At 46.6% G+C, this 17941-nt stretch overlaps 1 protein-coding gene across 6 annotated transcripts in view; it reads right to left on the bottom strand.

Moving 5' to 3' along the window:
• Positions 1-17941, bottom strand: part of MIB2 (MIB E3 ubiquitin protein ligase 2) — a 108181-nt gene that overhangs the window by 14786 nt on the left and 75454 nt on the right. For 4 of the 6 annotated variants that reach the window (XM_048825203.2, XM_048825204.2, XM_075121208.1 and 1 more), the window contains 9 exons: positions 16713-16855; positions 14454-14561; positions 11009-11113; positions 10037-10199; positions 8831-8964; positions 4560-4708; positions 3798-3954; positions 2389-2543; positions 21-147 (listed from right to left, as the gene is read on the bottom strand). In XM_048825203.2, the coding sequence (XP_048681160.1) occupies positions 21-147; positions 2389-2543; positions 3798-3954; positions 4560-4708; positions 8831-8964; positions 10037-10199; positions 11009-11113; positions 14454-14561; positions 16713-16855 (1241 nt within the window). The remainder of the gene's footprint in view (positions 1-20; positions 148-2388; positions 2544-3797; positions 3955-4559; positions 4709-8830; positions 8965-10036; positions 10200-11008; positions 11114-14453; positions 14562-16712; positions 16856-17941) is intronic. The other 2 variants (XM_075121210.1, XM_075121211.1) reach the window with 1 other exon arrangement.

Here is a 17941-nt window from a genome sequence, read left to right as displayed (position 1 = left end):
TTCTCATGCAAGTTATTTACCTCTCTGATTAAAATTTCTGCTACTTCCATGTGGTTATTGAGGGCAGCAAGATGCAGGGCGGTGAAGCCATCTTCCTTTTTAGCATCAACCAACTGCCGGGCTCTTGCCAGAATCTTCTTTATGGCTCTGGGAGGTTAACGAGATTAAAGGAGAGCCCAGAGAGTTACTTGTCAACAGGAGACTGATGCACAAGAGACAGGCCTGCCTCCTCTGTTGAGCAGTGATTAATGTTCCTAATGTTATAACAGGCAGTGCCACGAGCAAGGACAGTGATCCAGAAAGCTCCATCCATCTTACAGATTGGATTAGGAAAGTCAAACAAAAGCCCTCTGTTTTCTTTTAATAAAGCGGGATAAATTCACAATGTCAATGTTAGTAATGAGCTGGATGCATCCCCAGACCAGTCTGATGGAGGACGCACACAGGGCGGATCTGACCCCGTGTTTTCAGTCATCATCAGCAATGTCCCACCCCTAACAGCTGAATGCTCCAGGCACAGGACTGGGGCAGACAGTCAAAGGAGATCAGTGATCGGAAGCCATGGGAGAAGTGGGGGAGGTCTGAGACATGGAAAGAAGGAGGCTGCTACAAGTGAAGGCACAGTGAAAGGAGAGGGGCAAAGGAAGAATCAGGGGGCTGCTTGACAATTTTCCATCAAGACTCCCCCCCTCCCCCAAAACCAACAAAAAAGGGAAAACTGGTTGTGTGTTCTATATTTATTTTTGGTGTCAGCAATTGCACGCATTTTCCCCTGGTTCTTTTGCCTCCTCACAGAAATGGATATCTGGCTATCTTTGAGTGCTAGCCATTTGACTTGAGGCGTCAAAAAAAATTATTCTCCTCTTCTCTAACCAACACAGCAGGGTTCACTGGACCCTCTCAGTCTTTTGAGAAGTCAGGAAATCTGTAGCCTTGTCTCCACTAGAGAAGGTTTGCTCGGATAACTCCCAGAGTGGAGAGGAGGGTTATATCAGTTCCTCCAATGAAATAAGCTACACCAGCAAAAGGTTTTTTTTTTTCCATCTATACCAGAGCTTTTTCCTGGTATAAAAATGTTGTAAAGAATCCCACCCCTCACACTGACACTATTACACTGGCAAAAGTTTCTAGTGTAGACATGGCCTTAGTTTTTATAAAAGACACACAGAACCATGATTTTTAATGGATCTACAGTGGCAGCTTTACCTAGGCAATCACAACTAGACACACAAGACTTCTCCAACTGCTTTAAAATACAGGTCTCAGACGTGTAGCCGGGAAGTTTGCGAGGGGTGCAGCCTGTCTGCAGGTAGCTGTCAGGAAACTGAGCTATTTGTACTTTCACAGATCTCATAATCCTTGAAAAGGCTTCAGACCTCTGCCAGAAATCACATCTGTGTGTGGGTCGCTTTCCAGGGCTCAGAAACAGAGGCTGCTCACAAGGCAGCAGAGAAGAAATGAACAAACGAATGAAGCACTTTGCTGCCATTTCTCCTGAAAGATGAGATGAGATTTTAGGAATGTGTTCATTGCTCCCTGGGAGCAGAGGGACGGGACTCTTTTCAGCTAAGGCTTAGGAAATCGCCTTTTGGAATATTAAGCACCTATTTCTGGTTCCATCTCAGAAGATGACTCTGCTGTGCTTCGCAAGGCTAAATGCACGGGCGTATTGTAGGAGAGAAGGTGGGAGAGGGGCAGAAAGGTGACTGCTTAAGACACTGCTCTGTGTTTGCACTGCCGACAATCACCGATCCTTGGTGTAATGATTGTGGTGATCTCAGCCTTGTCTTCCCTGACTGAGGAGCCATTTCTGCAGAGAATTAACAAACTGATACAGGACCATGGGGTTAGAGATAGGGAAAGGATCTGAGAGGTCCTGAGTCCACCTCCTTTTGCAAGGGAAGCACCTGTCCCCTAACAGGACAATATCAGATACTACAAACTGGTTATGGAGAAGCACCTAGTTCACCCCCCAAGGAGAAGGGGATTTCCTCTGGGAATTGGCAGAAGGGGTCTGGATGAGGGGTGGCACAAGCAACGGCAGCCAGGGAGCCAAGTTCTGCTGGGAGGGTCATTTCTGCTCTGTACATTTCCATGTCCTCAGCCTCAGCCCTTTCCTCAAAAGGCTTTTCATCCCCTTTCCCCAGCCTCATAGAGAGTCCGCTGGTCTCCCAATGCCCCTTTCACCAACCGCGGTTGCTGTCCCCGATTCATCACCAGCAGAGCAGGGAATTTCTAGCTCAGACCCAGGCTCCGCTCCCTGTCAGGATTACACAGCATGTCCTCAGCCCGTCCCAGGGGGCCTCCCATGCCCTGTGGGTTTCCCAGCGACGCACACCGCACCCTGATCAACAGGGTCACACGCTAAAAGCTCCCCCTTTCACTTACAGCTTGTTGCCCTTCAGAGCAGCATGGTGCAGCAGGTTGAAGCCTTGGCGATTCTGGATTGTGAAATCGATGTTCGGTACCTCGGTGAGGATCTCGATGATGTTTTTCAAATCGGCAGTGATGGCATAGTGCAGGGGGGTGTCATCAAATGAATCCTACAGGGAGCCATAGCAAAGCACAGGTGACATCAGAGAGACTCCACTCCAACAAACCATCCCTGAGGGGCTGGCTGAGACAAGGATACAGAGCAAGTGCAGGCCAAACAACCATGAGTCACCACCACCCGATGGCAGTTCGATGGCCTACATGAAATGAATTTTTTGGGCCTCAGCTCCTAGTAGACAAGCATCCACATCACCGAAAGAGCCACCCCTGCCACTGGCCAGCCTCGAGGCTGGCAATCTTGATGATAGCCTCAGCAGGGAAGCCAAGGTCTGAACGGGCCTGCTGGAGAGTGGGGGTCTCTCCTTTCACTCCTAGGAGGAGTCCTTATGAGTTGAGGCTGAGGCACACGGACAGGGGAGATGGGCATGCTTGTGTAGCCAGAACCTAGATCGTGGGGGACAGACAGAGGCCTTCAGTTTCCTGGGCTGCCAATCCCCTAATTTCACACACCCCACAAGAAAAACTACTTCACTGGTCTCTAAAGACTAGTTACAGACCAGTCCGGTAGCCCTAGAAACGGGACAGGCCCAGTGACTTCATTGCTGCTCTCCCAAGTTCCTTTATACCAGATTGAAAAATAAAATCTCACCCGCCCGATATCGGGAACAGGAAGAGGCATCGTTGGAGCCTTCAGATATAATGCAATTAACAGGTCACCCTTTGCTGGAATAGCAGAAGGTGCTACTGGACCGGGTTAAGGCAGTGGTGCAAGTAGGGCGGTCGGTCCGGTCCGCCATACCAGTAAGATATTTATAGCCAGTCCGCCACACTGGAAAGACACAGGAGGAGCAGAACGTGGGGCCATCCCCCTCCAGCCCAGCTGTACCGCCCCCAGCCCTTCCATGCAGCTGCGTCTAGCGTCTCCTGTCCGGGGTTTGTAGGCAGCCCCGCCTGGGGGCAGTACTGTTACAGCCGTGCCGGAGCAGCTGCTGGCATGGAGCTGCACGGCAGCCCCGCATTCTGCTCCTTTCGCTGCTGCGGTTCCCGGGAGAGCCCCACAGTTCTCCCAGGAACGGCAGCAGCAAACGGAGCAGAACCCCACACCAGCTGGTCCTCCAGCGCGGGCAGAGAGGTGTCGGTGTGCAGGGAGGGACCCAGAACTAGACTAGCAGGGTGGCTGCGAGTTCTAGGCAGAAGCCAGCCCAGCACCACAGGACACTGCCAAGCTCTCAGGATCGACTTTCACCCACAACCGTTAAGCAGCAAAAATATCTTCAATGATACGAGGCATGAAAATAACCTACTGGGAGGTTGACGTCACAGTTGTGCTCACAAAGGATCCGCACGATCTCCGTGAATCCTTTGTTGACGGCGACATAGAAGGCTGTGCACTTGGCATTGTTCAGCAGGTTTGCATTGGCTCCTTGGCTGACGAGCACATGGACAACCTCAGCTTGATTCCTGGTGTAAAAAAAAAAAAATTGGACACTATGATCAAAAGATGGAGATTCTCTGTCTACAACTATTAGACATGCAACATCATGAGTATCTTGGTTCTTGCATCCTTCTCTTGTCTCATAAAAAAAAAAATCCTAACTGGAGCACCAGGCTTTGCTCTCTGTTGGCGTAATGTAAATCTGGAGTAACCCCTGTTGACTTTGATGGACTTCCCTTGGATTTACACCAGGGTAATAGAGAACAGAATTCAGCCTCCTGTCTGTCTAGACTGTACACAGACATTCAAAAAAGGAACTCAAAATTCAGTCACCTTCTCTTCCTTTCACATACCCCAAACCCCAGTAACCCCCGTTTTCTACCAAGGTGTTCATACCATGGAGAATTCACCTTCGCATGGAGATTGGGGCTTCATGCAAACCAACCCCTGGAGTTTGAGGGCCACATCCTCAGCTGGCATATATTAGTGCAGCTCCATGGTTGGAGGCCTTTCCCCTCTCTGTGGTGCTGGTTCAAATCTAGCTATGCTGATTTGCACCAGCTGAGCATCAGGCCTTTGGCACAGAGCATCCCTGAGGTTACACTTGTACGAAGGGAGAAAAAGCTCCTACCCAAAAGCTGCATAATGGAGAGCCGCGTCCCCCTCTTCATCCCTCAGATCGATGTTGGCATTTGCCTGCAGTAAGATCTTCACAACCTCTACCCGGCCCAGGTGGGCAGCGACTTGCAGTGCGGTTCTGCCCTGATTCTTTATATCAACCTGCAATAATGGAAGGATCCAGGCACATAATTGTTTAGGAAAGGTCTCAATGTGCACTCAGGCACTGTTCCTGCTCCAAGACTCTGTATAACTTGATGGGAAAGAGAGATGATTACTTGTATTCTACAGCACCCAGAAGGTCCAAGCAGGATCTGGGGCCCATTGTGCTGGGCACAGGCTATGGAGCTGAAGATTGGAAGAAAGCTAATGTACCAATCTTTAAAATGGGTAAATGAGATGACCTGGGTAATTATAGGCCTGTCAGTTTGACATTGATTCTGGGCTGACACAGGACTCAATATGAATTAAATAAGGATAATGTAATTAAAGCAAATCAACATGGATTTATGGAAAACTACTGTCAAACATACTTGGTTTTGTTTGTTTTTTTAATGAGAGTCTGAGTTTGGTTGATAAAGGTAATGGTGTTGATGTAATATACTTGGACTTCTATAAGGCATTTGACTTGGTACTTGCATGACATTTTGATTAAAAAATTAGAACAATATAAAATTAAAATGGCACACATTAAATGGATTAAAACCTGGCTAAGTGATAGGTCTCAAAATGTAATTGTAAACAGGAAATTGTCATCAAGCGGGTATGTTTCCAGTTGGGTCCAACAGGGACCAGTTCTTGGCCCTACACTATTTAACATTTTTATCAATGACGAGGAAGAAAACATACCATCATCACTAAAAGTTTTCAGATTACATAAATTGGGGGTGTACTAAATAACTAATAAGGTAGGTTGTTGCTACAGCGTGATTTGGAATGGTTACACTGGGAGCAAGCAAACAATACACATTTTAATATGGCTAAATGTAAACGAATACATCTACGAACAAAGAATGTGGGACTCTACCCTGGGAAGCAGGGACTCTGAAAAAGATTTGGGGGTCATGGTGGATAATCAGTAGAACATGAGCTCTCAGTGTGATGATAAAGCCAAGAGAGCAAATGTGATCCTGGGATGCATAAATGAGGGAATTCCAAGTAGGAGCAGAGAGGTTATTTCACCTCTGTAGTTGGCACGGGTGCAACTGCGACTGGAATCCTGTGACCAGTTCTGGTGCCCACAATTCAAGACGGATATTGAAAAATTGGAGAGAGTTCAGAGAAGAGCCACAGGAATGATTAAAGGATTAAAAAACAGGTCTTACAGTGACAGAGTCAAAGAGCTCAATCTATTTAGCTTAACAAAGAGAAGATTAAGGTGTGATTGGATTACAGTCTGTAAGTATCTACATGGATAACAAATATTTAGGCTCTTCAATCTAGCAGAGAAAAGTCTAACACACTCCAAGGGCTGGAAGTTGAATCTAGACAAATTCAGACTGAAAATTTAAGACAAATTTTTGACAGTGAGGATAATTAACCATTGGAACAATTTCCCATCTCCATCACTGACCGCTTTTAAATCGAGATGGCTGTTTTACTAAAAGTTCAGCCCCAGGAACTATTTTAGGAAGTTCCATGGCTTGTGTGATACAGGAGATCAGACTAGATAATCACATTAGTCCCCTCCAGCCTTGGAATCTATGAATCAGAGGCTTGCTGTGCCCCCAAAAGTCTGATGCCCCCCCCCATTGAGAACCTCTGTTCTAGGGTTTAGGAGCGGGGTGGCACACTGAAGTTTACTGTATGCAGGAAATCTATGCCCCCAACACCACTTTAAATGGCACTGCACAGCCCTGGCTGCTGTACAAAGCTAAAATAAAAGGCACTTCCTGCCCCAACCAACATATTGACTCATTCCAGACCCCAACGGTGAAAGGGCACTTCCTGCCAAAAAGGGAGTGGTGCAAGCACAGACCTGGATGCTATGTCAGGAACTCCTGGGTGTCTAATCCCAGATCTTGTGTCAAATCCCACAGGGACCAGGGCTGATTCTTAACTTCTCTGCCAAAAGCTACAGTAGCCAACAATACCTCCCTGCCTGGCAGGGGGGCGAGAGGTCAGTTGATGTTCGCACTGGGCTTTGAAGGAGGAGAATATGATATAAGCACCAAGTATTCTCAGTCACTCAGACTTACATACCGGGCAGCCTGGAGGGCTAATCACAGTGCTGACCTGCTGCTGTGAGATTTAAGGATCAAAGAGTTGAAGATCAAAGTAGAAGGCCAAGACAGGAGGGCAGGGACACTAATGAAATCAATGAATGGCTAAAGGGAAAGAGTGAGGGATCTGGCAAAGGCTTCATGGCTTGGCAAGTAACACAGGGAGTTTTTCTACAGCTGATCCTGTGCAAAGCAGTAGTTTGTGCAGGGTTTCCTTCTTGGGCTTAGACAGGATGGTGATTCTGGTAATGACACACTGGATGCCAATGCATCCCCCTTATGTAAAGGGCTTAACATTGGTATCTGCCCCATTGGGAGCCCCTTGGCAGGCAATTCATCTCACTTTGCTGAGCAAGCCCTTGGATCCGCCTGCCTCTCGCTATTTATAACTGTCTAGTAGAAAGAACAAATTCCTCTCCGAGGCCAGGATGCAGCGAGACTATTCCTGACCTAATCCTGACACGTGGCACTTTCCCATTTCAGATTAGACCCCATCACTGGTGCCTGGCTATATTCTTTCCCTCCCCGTATCTCCTAACTTTGCATGTAATGAACTGGAACAATTATCTGGCAGCAAACCATTAAGTCAGACCTTAGATCTCAGCTTCATTATAGTCCTCTCAGAATGGATCCTGGTGTTTGTTAATGTCCCATCAATCTGCTCCCGCTTGCCACATGGCCAGGGCCTCCAGAGGATTTATGTTCCTTTCCCAGCTGCTTCCAAGGACACCATGCGAAGGCATTCTGCTCTCTAGTTCTCTGGCTTGTGACAGATGCATTTACTCACGCACAAACCTGCAGCTTTTAAGGGGGTAGCTAGGATCTTGGGCAATCTTCCAGTGTTTGAATAGGTGGCTACAGAGACCACCCAGCCCCCAAACTGTACTGCGAAGGCATCTGTATACAAACTCTTCTCTTTATCGGCAATGCATTAGGATGAGGGCCACATCATCACAAGTGCCTAGTATGTGTGCACGGAGAATGCAAACAACAGGTACATAGTAATACGGGTTAGCTCTTGTATAGCACCCTTCATCAACAGATCTCACTATCCCTATTCTACAGAGATGGGGCACTGAGAAGCTAAATGACTTGCCCAAGGTCCCAGAGGAAGGCGATGGTGGAGGTGGGAATAGAACCCAAGAATTCCGAGTCCCAGTCGAGTGCCCTGACCACCAGACCATGCTGCCTCAGTAGAATGGTTTCTGTGTTCATGTAATTTATTCTGGGATTGGCTCCACTGGTCTGATCCTACCAGACATCTCTACTCAGTCCCGATGCAGCAGAACATAGCAGGTAGCCTGGGGCTGCACCTCCAGCCATGCTGCCTGGCTCCTGGAGGATTCAAGCAAAGCAGGCCTGTCACTGAAATACACATTTCTTGCGTTGGTTGCCACTAGAAACTAGGAATGTCAGGCTGCTTATGTGAATTCTAAAGAGTGGATATAGGAAAGGAGAGGGCAGAGTTCAAGCTGGTGGGTCTGTTAGCATAGAGCCTGCATGTACTTTGGTGCGTAAGGGAGACTGCCCAGGCTAGATCAGTGGGGTTTCCTGCCCAGCCCTAACCCAGGCAAAAAGTGCCCTGCTATGACATGGCAGTTATCCCGGCTAAATTCCTGGGATAATGCCTCAACGCCCTCCACTGGATCTCAAAGCAACTTATGCACACCAGGGAATTCAGCCTCCCGCCCCGTGCTACAAAGCAGTGAGTTTTGGGATCCGCCGTTTGGGAGGGGAGGAAAGGAAATTTAGGCACACAAAAGGTGTCTAAGATACCACAGCAACTCAGCTCTCGACTTCTAGTCCCCCCCGCTCTAACCACTGGACAACGCTTCCTCTTGAGCTACAATGGCACAGGGAAATTCTGCATGCCAGAGTCCCACAGCCCTGCCAGGGGGAGCAAAGGACCCCTTGAAGCAGAGGCAAGCTCTAGGACTGTCAGTTAAAGCAAAAAACCAGTCACCTGCTGTTAATTCCTTACAGTAGGTTTTAGCAGCCCCCCATTTGCTTTACACATCGACGACAAAAGACATCGACCTCGGAGGGTTTCTCTGAGACTTGCCTTGTCTGGGTATTTTTGAACCAGGTCCTCGACTTTAACAGCATTGCCATGCGCCGCCTCAACGACCAAGCGCCCTGGATGATCCAATTCCATCTTCTGGCACAGCAGTTTCTCTAGGATGGAGATCAAAGTGCCTGTGTGGGGATGAGAAACAGCCCCAGGTTACATAGTGGCAACGAGCCGCTGTATGTGTGACCACATGGACCCAGTATGGGCCTTTGTCCCTCTATACTGACTAGTCCATATAAAGAGCTTTATGAACTTGTTACTTTACTGCCTCCAGCTAACAGACATAGTCCTTTAGCTCAAGCAACAGAGGCTGATACTTCTAAATCCAGAGATCCCAGGTTCAATGCCTGCAGAAGACCCCTCCCTAACGGTCATTATATGTGGGCAAGCAATAACATGAATTCCTAGCTATAGGGAAGGAGGGAGTTGGAAGACAATAAAAGGCTCATATCCTGCAGGAGAAAGGAAAATCCTGACCACAGGATTTCAGATTTGGTTTGCACTCACTACACTTCCCTGGTGTCTGATGGGAGTTCCACTTGTTATTTTCCATCAGAGAAAGTGCTAAGTCATCGAGTTTGGCTCTAGTTTCCTCCAAAGTTCAACAGGATTTAAACTAATTCCTGAATGGAGCCACAAACTTTGTTCCCCAGCAGTTTCTCTCTTTTTTTATGCTAACTTTTCTTGGGGTACGTGATGTAGGATCAATTTATTCTGCAAGACAAATCAACAAGCCTTCCCCTTTCTCAAACATACGGCCATAACTTTCATGACCAGATTCGCAAAACAGGAAACAACAAAACCAAACCCCAGCTTCACTGCTAGCGTGGGCTAACCTTCCCACCCACTGCAAAGTAGGGAAGCATCATTATACTCATGCTATGGACTGGGAAACTGAGGCACATGAGGTTATGCCATTTACCCACTGCCAAAATAGCAATCCTACAAAACAGCCAGGAAAAGAACCCAGGAGTCCTAAATCCTAGTCCTGAGGCTTAACCTTGAGGCTATCGGTGCTCCCCTGATTTGGTTAAAATCGATTTTTGGGACTCTGCTTGGAGAAGGGTGATGTAGCGATTAGTCAGTTAACATCTGACACGTTCTAAAGAGAAATACTTTTGTTACCCTAGAAAGATGAAGTGGTTATTTTTCAGCCCTGGCCAGAACTGGACCACATCTCCCTCCCTGCTCTCTCACTTTTGGATTCCTTGGTGTTCTCCGTTGTCATGAGGTTTGCATCCTCGTCTCTCTGGTAGGCCGTGAGACAAGCTGGGTTAAAGGTCCAGGACTGCCCTCCGACAGACACTCTCAAGTCTCCATCCCCAAACACCTTGATCACCTTGCCAATGTGCCCTAGCGTCTGCAATGGGAAGAGATGGGGTTTTTTTGTTTTGTGTTTTTTTTAAAAGGAAAGCAACGTATTTCCTGCTTTTCAGAACCAAGGTAACGCTTCTAAGGGTGGATTCCCAGACAGCATTCCCAGCGTGTGAAGAGAAGCATTCACTGAGACGCTGCAGACGACAACTCCCACTTCAAGAACACACAAAAGTGTTCTCAACAGTTTCTTATTTGGTTGTATACAAAACGGATGTCTTTTCACATACTAGGGGAAGAGGGACGCCAAGGTACAATACAAACATCTGGAGAGGAAGCCAGTGAATCAACAAAGCATGGTTTACAGAACCCTAAGAGGCAGACAAAGCTGGCGGTCTCTGCTGTGCATTTTGCTGCTTATGGAGCACTCTGTATTCTGCTCTTTTGCCCCATGAATCTGATCAGAGGAGAGTTTTCCATTTGCAATGGTTTGTCCCTCAACCTTGAGAATTAAAGAAAAGAAAAGAGGGAGACATTAAATTTGTTTGCTTAAAATTTCAGCAGAATTTCCTTTTAAACTCATGGGTAGCTATCTCCTTTGACAGGTGTTTCCCCTTCCCCAACTCACCCTTTCCCTTATTTTCTGAACGCTGCTGGGAGGCCGCATTGCTGAGGACCAGATACATTAAGCAACATTCTTTCTCAAAGCCATTAGCATGCCCACATGTCTCCATGCACTGACCAATAGGGGGTGCTGAAGAGCAAGGAGGCTAGCATATCCAGCCGCTAACATTTTTTTTTTATGGATTAGAAATTGCAAGTTACTGGACTGTCTTGGAACTGGAGCACACTCACAGGTGCCATTTCATCTGTCCACTCCCCATGACCAGCTTGGAATCGCTTCACTGTTTCCATATCATCTATCACACGGACAACATCATCAACCCAAAAGGTGTTGAGCTAAAAGAAAAAGAAAGGCATATGCTTTTATGGGATGAAACAAACAAAAAACCAAGGCAAAAAAAAAAAAGATAACCCATAACAAAACAATTCCATAAAGCACTAACCTTTGCAAAAACATCAGTCATGTTATTTAAAAAAAGCCACGTGCAGGATTACGCAGGGCAAATGGTTTTCTTTTGCAGCCACTCACACGTGATTTTACGCGTATGAATATCAGCTGGGATTGCACAGGGATTTCCCTAGGTCTGCCCCGTTTCCATGCCAGATGCAGCACTCAGGGTTCAATAATATAGTTAACTCTGTACTGGTGTTAACTTTGTTTGCTATTTCCACCAGATATGGGAAGTCAGAGATCATCCATTTCCTTCCTTTGCCAGATGTTCCTGCTCTATGGAGAGGGACCAGTTTGCCCGTCTATGCCCGTCACCCACATAACCAAGTATGTTTAAATGCATCCACGTTCCAAAAGCCAGATCACTTTAGGGAAGACTGGTAACCTCAACTTTATAAAGCAGGGCCCCAAGACAGGAGGAGTTGGACAAAAAAAGACTTGTATCTGTCAGAGAGCTCAGGCAGAGATGGGAAGGGAAGCCAGAAGTGACCAAAGAATGTGGCAAGAAAGCGTGCAAAGCCAAGAGAGCAAGAGGAAAGAAAAGGTTAGTTCTAGTTTGTCAGGTGCTCTGAGGATGACAGGTGCTTGCTAAAGGCTAGGTTTATTGCTGGAAGCCTGGAAGAGCTAAAGATCAGCAGCCGAGACAAGACACACGGGCACAGCGGAAGTGTGGGGAAGAGAGAAGCAGCTGAAGGAGATAACCAGAAGGAATTGCCGCAGACAAGTGAGAGGTTAACATGTCTACACTGGCATTCAGACAGGTGCAAGGAAGCAGGAGCCACCAGTGTGGCTGCACTGTTCATACAGGTCCTGCCTTGGAGGGTGAGGCTCATCAGCTTCTCCTGGGCTCTGTGTGTCTGGCAGGGGGTTCATTTTAATTAAAAAGAAAAACCCCAGTAGCTTCCCTAACCATAATCACTGGGACTTGTCTGCTTACAGCCACCTCCTCACTTCTCAGGCCCACAAAGGGCCCTCGGAGTCCTGACAAGCAGAGTGCTGTGTGGGACGAACACAGAGTTAAATAACTGTCCCCAGGCAGCACCCCTGGGAACGGAGATGCAATTTAGAGGGGCCACCTCCCCTTTCCCATGAGTAAAGCTGCTGTGTTACAACTCATTCACACCAGGGATACAACTGTGGACAAGGAGAGGCCAGGCATGCCATAACAGCAGCGTCGGCAATGGTATGGCCCAGGAAGGGGACAAGGGGGTACTTTCCCTAGAAACCAGGGGACACGCAAGCTTTTCATACCAGACAGAAATGTTACGCATCCGATGAAGTGAGCTGTAGCTCACGAAAGCTCATGCTCAAATAAATTGGTTAGTCTCTAAGGTGCCACAAGTCCTCCTTTTCTTTTGCGAATACAGACTAACACGGCTGTTACTCTGATACCAGATAGAGTCACTGACTAGGTGCAAGTGGTCAGATAAACTACATGGTGTTGCTCTTGTTCCCTGATTGGAGGAGCAGCGCGAGCACAAGCATGCATGCAAATATAAAATGTGATTAGTGCGAATTCTCCGGCATGTGACTCAAGCTCGCTTCTGGCAGACGTCTATTCCAGTGAAACACAAAGAGGCTCAGAGAAAGCGACGCAGAAAGGGGCCTCAGTGCAGTGGAAGCAAGTCAGTTTTAAATCAAGAACGAACGTCGGCAGGGAATATTTTTGCACTGCTCACTCAGACCTTGATTCAGAAAAGCATTTCAGCATGTAAATAATTACCTTCCTGAATCGGGGCCTCCGATCTCATTATTAGAAATCACTAATAAACACAGATAGCCCCATACGTCTACCCTTTACATATGTTGACAAAGAATATCTGCTGGTCCCAAAACCGACAGCCTAATGAGCAGACCCCTGACAAGCACTGGGTCGGCCCGTCCTTGACCAACAACCCCGTTGGCGTCAATAGGGCCACTCGAAGAGTAGGAAGTTATCCAACAGGATTAAATCCATCAGCCACTGGCCCCAAACAACACACACACAAGGCAGAGATTAACAGGGGAGGGGGAAATTACTGATGAGAAAATGGATGGATCATAGGAAGAGGTAGGATTTAAAGGTGAGCTAAAAAGGATTTCTTAAAAATTGGGCTAATTTCTTTGCTGCTTGATTTTTTTTAACCTAACAAGTATCAGGCATGTCACATCTGGTCTTCCCTGATGCTGTTGGTTGTCTCAGAGAAAGTGTATTCACAATAAACCATAAACTGAAAGGGCCAGGAGCAGAGACATACTCTCTCTAAAACTTAACTGGCATTGGAGTTAAATATTAACTAACTACAAACCAACAACTGCATCCCCCACCCAGGGCTTGAAATATTCTAACTAAAAATTCCCTTTCCCCCCCATTTGCTCAGCTTTCACTCTTCCACATTATTTCACTAATTGTCCAGTTGCCAGAGTCTTCCAAGGGCAAACAAGGCTTGAAATTCTAATGCTGACACAAGCAAGAACAAAACCAGACCAAAACCCTTCTAGGCCTTTTTAAACAAACAAAAGAAACAATACACCCCACCATGCTCAGACCCAATTCCCCACCCATTTTTTGCAGATCAGCTTTAAGGACAAACCTGAAGGAGCAAAGAGAAGGTGCTTGCCAGATGTGACAGGGAGAGCATTTCACTTCCATGTAGCACTCCAACTTTTAATTCATTAAAGGCCTGATCATGTACGACTGACGTCAAAAGAAGTTTAGCTCCCATTAGCTCTTAGAGGAGCAGGAGCAGGCCCTAGCTGTTACGAGATTTTGTCTGTCAACAACTTTTCAGCTTAGTTATTGACAGAGTCCAAATTATTTAGGTAAATACAAACCCCACATTATTTTTGCCTTTTACCCACAACCTTTTCGTTGGAGAAATCTGTGCAAGTGGTTCGAAGAGTCGCACTGCAAAGGAGAGAAAACCAACCCTACAGTACCTATGCCTCCCTCATCCATGTTAGCATCCTTCTGTAGGAGATGGGCATTAAAAATCACATCCTTCCGATTACCACCCTCCTTTTGAACCCCAACCTCTTCTTAGCAGACTCTCTCAAGAGCTTATAGAGCTAGAAATCAAGCCTTGATGGCTGGAAAGAAATTAAGCCTGTCCCCACTCTCTCTAGTCTAGCAGCGTTTTCTTTGGCTCTTGTCCAAGACTAATTATGTCACATCCTCAGGGACCACAGTCATTGTCATTCTACGCACAGCTGTTGTTCTGCTCAGTTTCCCACATCAGCACTTACCTTAGTCAGAGCTCCTGGGTGGAAAGTCCAGCGGGTTTCACTGTTGAATTGAACTCTGACATCCCCTCTGTCAGTGATTCTGTGCACAGTGCCTGTCTGGCCAATGAACTTTAAATATGGAAAGAGGAGAGAGAGAAATATTGATGAGTTAGGATAATTTTCATCAGCCAAGGATCTGCCGCTTGCTGGTTAGCCTATTTTTAATCATTATTTGTATTACCATAGCACCTAGGAGCTCTAGCCATGGACCGGGACCCTAATGTGCAGGCGCTGTACAAACTAAGATACTGTTTGCTAAACAACAGATCTTGTTGAGCTGCATAGCACTGGCTGATGCAGAGGCATATTTGAGTTGCCATCTGATGGTGTTCATTCGAAAAAAAATTGTTCACCCAGACTTCTGATTTCAAGGGTGTGACTTTTATTTGCTTTTTTTAAAAAAAAAAAAAAGTACGTAAAATACACAAAATATTGTTTCAGACTCAAACTGGAAAGGAATTGCACCTGTTCTCACCAGGCTTCCATTGAATGAGTCTCACGGACTCGGGCTGAGCAGATATTAGAATTGTGAGCGCGTACGCATGCAGCCTATTTCATGCGGATTCTTGCCCCTCCCCTACAGAGTCATCTTTAGTCTGTTTTGTAATAGGTGCCTGGAAGCAGTGTCCTTGCAGTCAGGACTCCAGGTGCTTTTCATGTATGCAGCAGAGGTCACCAAAAGGTGTTATGGCCTCACTGGAAAAGTCCAATGGGACAGTGACGCTGCTCAGAGACCTGCATTATCTTCTCTGTGGTCTGATGGTACATTTACTGAAGGATGACTACCTATTTCTGGCAACCTCAGCAACGTATTAAATCCCAAGTGAATAGATTTGTGGGGGCAGGGAAAAGATGGATCTCTCCATTAAAATCAATTAATTTAGCATTCATCATTAAAACGTCCATCATTGGAGTTTTTTAAGAGCAGGTTGAACAGACGTCTGGGATGGTCTAGATAATACTTAGTCCTGCCATGAATGCAGGGGATTGGACTAGATGACCTCTCGAGGTCCCTCCCAGTCCTACGATTCTATGATTTGTGTCAGGGCCTTAGAGTTGAATATTAAAGCTAATAGCTGAATGATCTTTCAGCTGTGTGACTTGCGAATCAGGGTACCTTATATTGGGCTCCCAAACCCACATTTAGACTCTGAACGGCTCTATCCAACTTTCACCGAACTCAGCAAAAAATCAATGTCATTGACTTTAACGTCTGCAGTGTTGTAGCCGTTTGGGTCCCAGATTATGAGTCCCCCAGAACTTTTTCAGCAGTGCTCACCAGCTCCAGAGCCCATTAAAGTCAAAGGGAAATACAGGTACTCCGCACCTTTGAAGAACATGACAGTTCAATGCAGGTGGGTAGCTTTGAGCATGCAGGTTTTAAAATTTTGGCCAGTGATCCAGTCCGGTAAACCCATGATTCATGTGAATAGTTTTTACACAGTTAATCCCAGTCATTTTCAGTCTGCTCAGGTGAGAAAGGAATTGCTAATAAGAGTCAAGGGTTTGCAAGATCAGGCTTTTTTTTTTTTTTTAAATGACTGCCCCATTCTCCTGCAATGACAACAACACTTCCCACAGCATTTGCTCTTTTCTGCAGCTTTTTTGTTCCTTCCACTATGGCGAAATGGTCCCTTGAATTACTCTAATTGTTCCACTAACAGGCCTTGTTTACATTTACTTTTCATCTATAGCACTGGATCTACTGTCTGAACTTCTTTAGAACACAACAGATGACAGCAGATGGGTTGCTGCTTCAAAACAAAATTTAAAGAACCAGCTAAGTGCCAGCAGGAACATATGGACAGGGAAATCTTAGTCACATATAGGGATACTTCTTCATGTAGAGGACTGCATGTAACTGCTGTTAGCACTAATGCACATTACAGCAGAGCCAAGAAGGGAATGGAGTCCAACCCTCAAGGACCTGACCCAATGCTCACTGAAAATCAACAGGAGTTTTTGCATGGACTTCCAGGCTTTGGATCAAGCTCTTAGAATCTGCAAGACTAGGTATGGCAAATATCTTGCACTACAGATTTATATGCACCTAGAAATAATAATCTGACTCCAGTGTTCTGGCACTAAAGAATACGAGTGCACTATGCTATGTATTTAGAACAGAAGGTAATAGGTTATACACACACAGTTTCTGGAAATTTCTTAGCCAAAGTAACCAGTAATTTTTCTAAGGGCAGCAGTGAGCGGAAATAACTGTACCTCAGCCATTTTAGGGTTCCAGCCACCATGCCCCTCTTGCATCTCTCGTAAGATGTCAATGTCCAGCAGGCATTTCACTTTGTCCCCATGCTGGAAGGGATGCCTCTCTGTGCTCTCTTTCCTCTGCAGTTCAGCAGGCTTTCCTGAACGGAAGAAAGACACCCCCACACACAGAGAGTAAAGCATCTGTATTTGTTGCTCCTTTCTAACATAACAATGAACGATCCCCCAAATGGGAGATGGGACAGCATTAAGGCCAAAAATCCTGCTCACTTTCCTCAGGCAGTCGTGGATACGCACACTGTGGGAGAGCAGTCTATGGGATTACTTCTGTGAGCTGGATTTGGCCCTAACTGGATAGTACTAGAAGTCAAGAAGGGGGCATCTCTTGCAAAGGCATTTTGGTCCCTTATGCAAAGGAATCTATTTGAAAGCTGCCCCCCTGGTGACACCAAACTCCTACATCTGCTTCCACCAATTAACATCTCCCTCTTTGGCAAATACCTGCTCGCTGCTGAAGACTAGCTCCCTCCACAAGCAAGTGCAGATCTTGCTTTATGGAGGGTCTCACTCGTGTTCTCTGCCCAGATGTACTTCCTGCCCAACCCTTCCATTCCCTGACGCTTGGACCACAGCCTGCGTGGGCCTGATCCTACCCCCAACAAAAAGCCAGTGGCAATCCTTCCATTGACTTCAAGAGGAGCAGGATTGGGCCCTGAACGCCTGGATTAAATATACCTCAGTGGGCCTTAACGGAAAACCTTGAGGCTTCAGAAAGGATTCTGTGCTGATTCCCTCATTCACTTCCCTAGAGCCTTAGAAGCTGAGATCGGCTGAGGCATGGTGTTGAACTAGACATCACCAATTACCACAGCTACATTCCTATCTTCCCAGGTAGGGCAGGTATTCGGGTGCTGGATTCTCAAAACCTCCCTCAAGCCACAGTCCCCGCAGCATGCCAGTCCAGCAGGAGTATACAGCTCAGACACTCCGAACACAGGAGCACTGGCCGCCTCGTTACAGCTTGAATGGATGAGAAGCCTTGGATTAGCAAGATGCCCATTGGGCTGAACTCTCTGCTCAGCTAATGGACACTCCCCAAAGAGTTTCCTACATTTACAAAACCAACTAATTGGCCTCTACGTACCTTTCCTACCAATGGGACTTGATATCCAAACCAAATGTCCAAAGCCAACTACTCTCATATCACTGGAGGACCAGGCTACCTG

The sequence above is a fragment of the Caretta caretta genome, chromosome 18 (genome assembly GCF_965140235.1).
Source record: "Caretta caretta isolate rCarCar2 chromosome 18, rCarCar1.hap1, whole genome shotgun sequence".
Lineage (NCBI taxonomy): Eukaryota > Metazoa > Chordata > Testudines > Cheloniidae > Caretta > Caretta caretta.
Note: the sequence above shows the minus strand (reverse complement) of the source record. Positions and strands in the feature narration are given on the sequence as shown.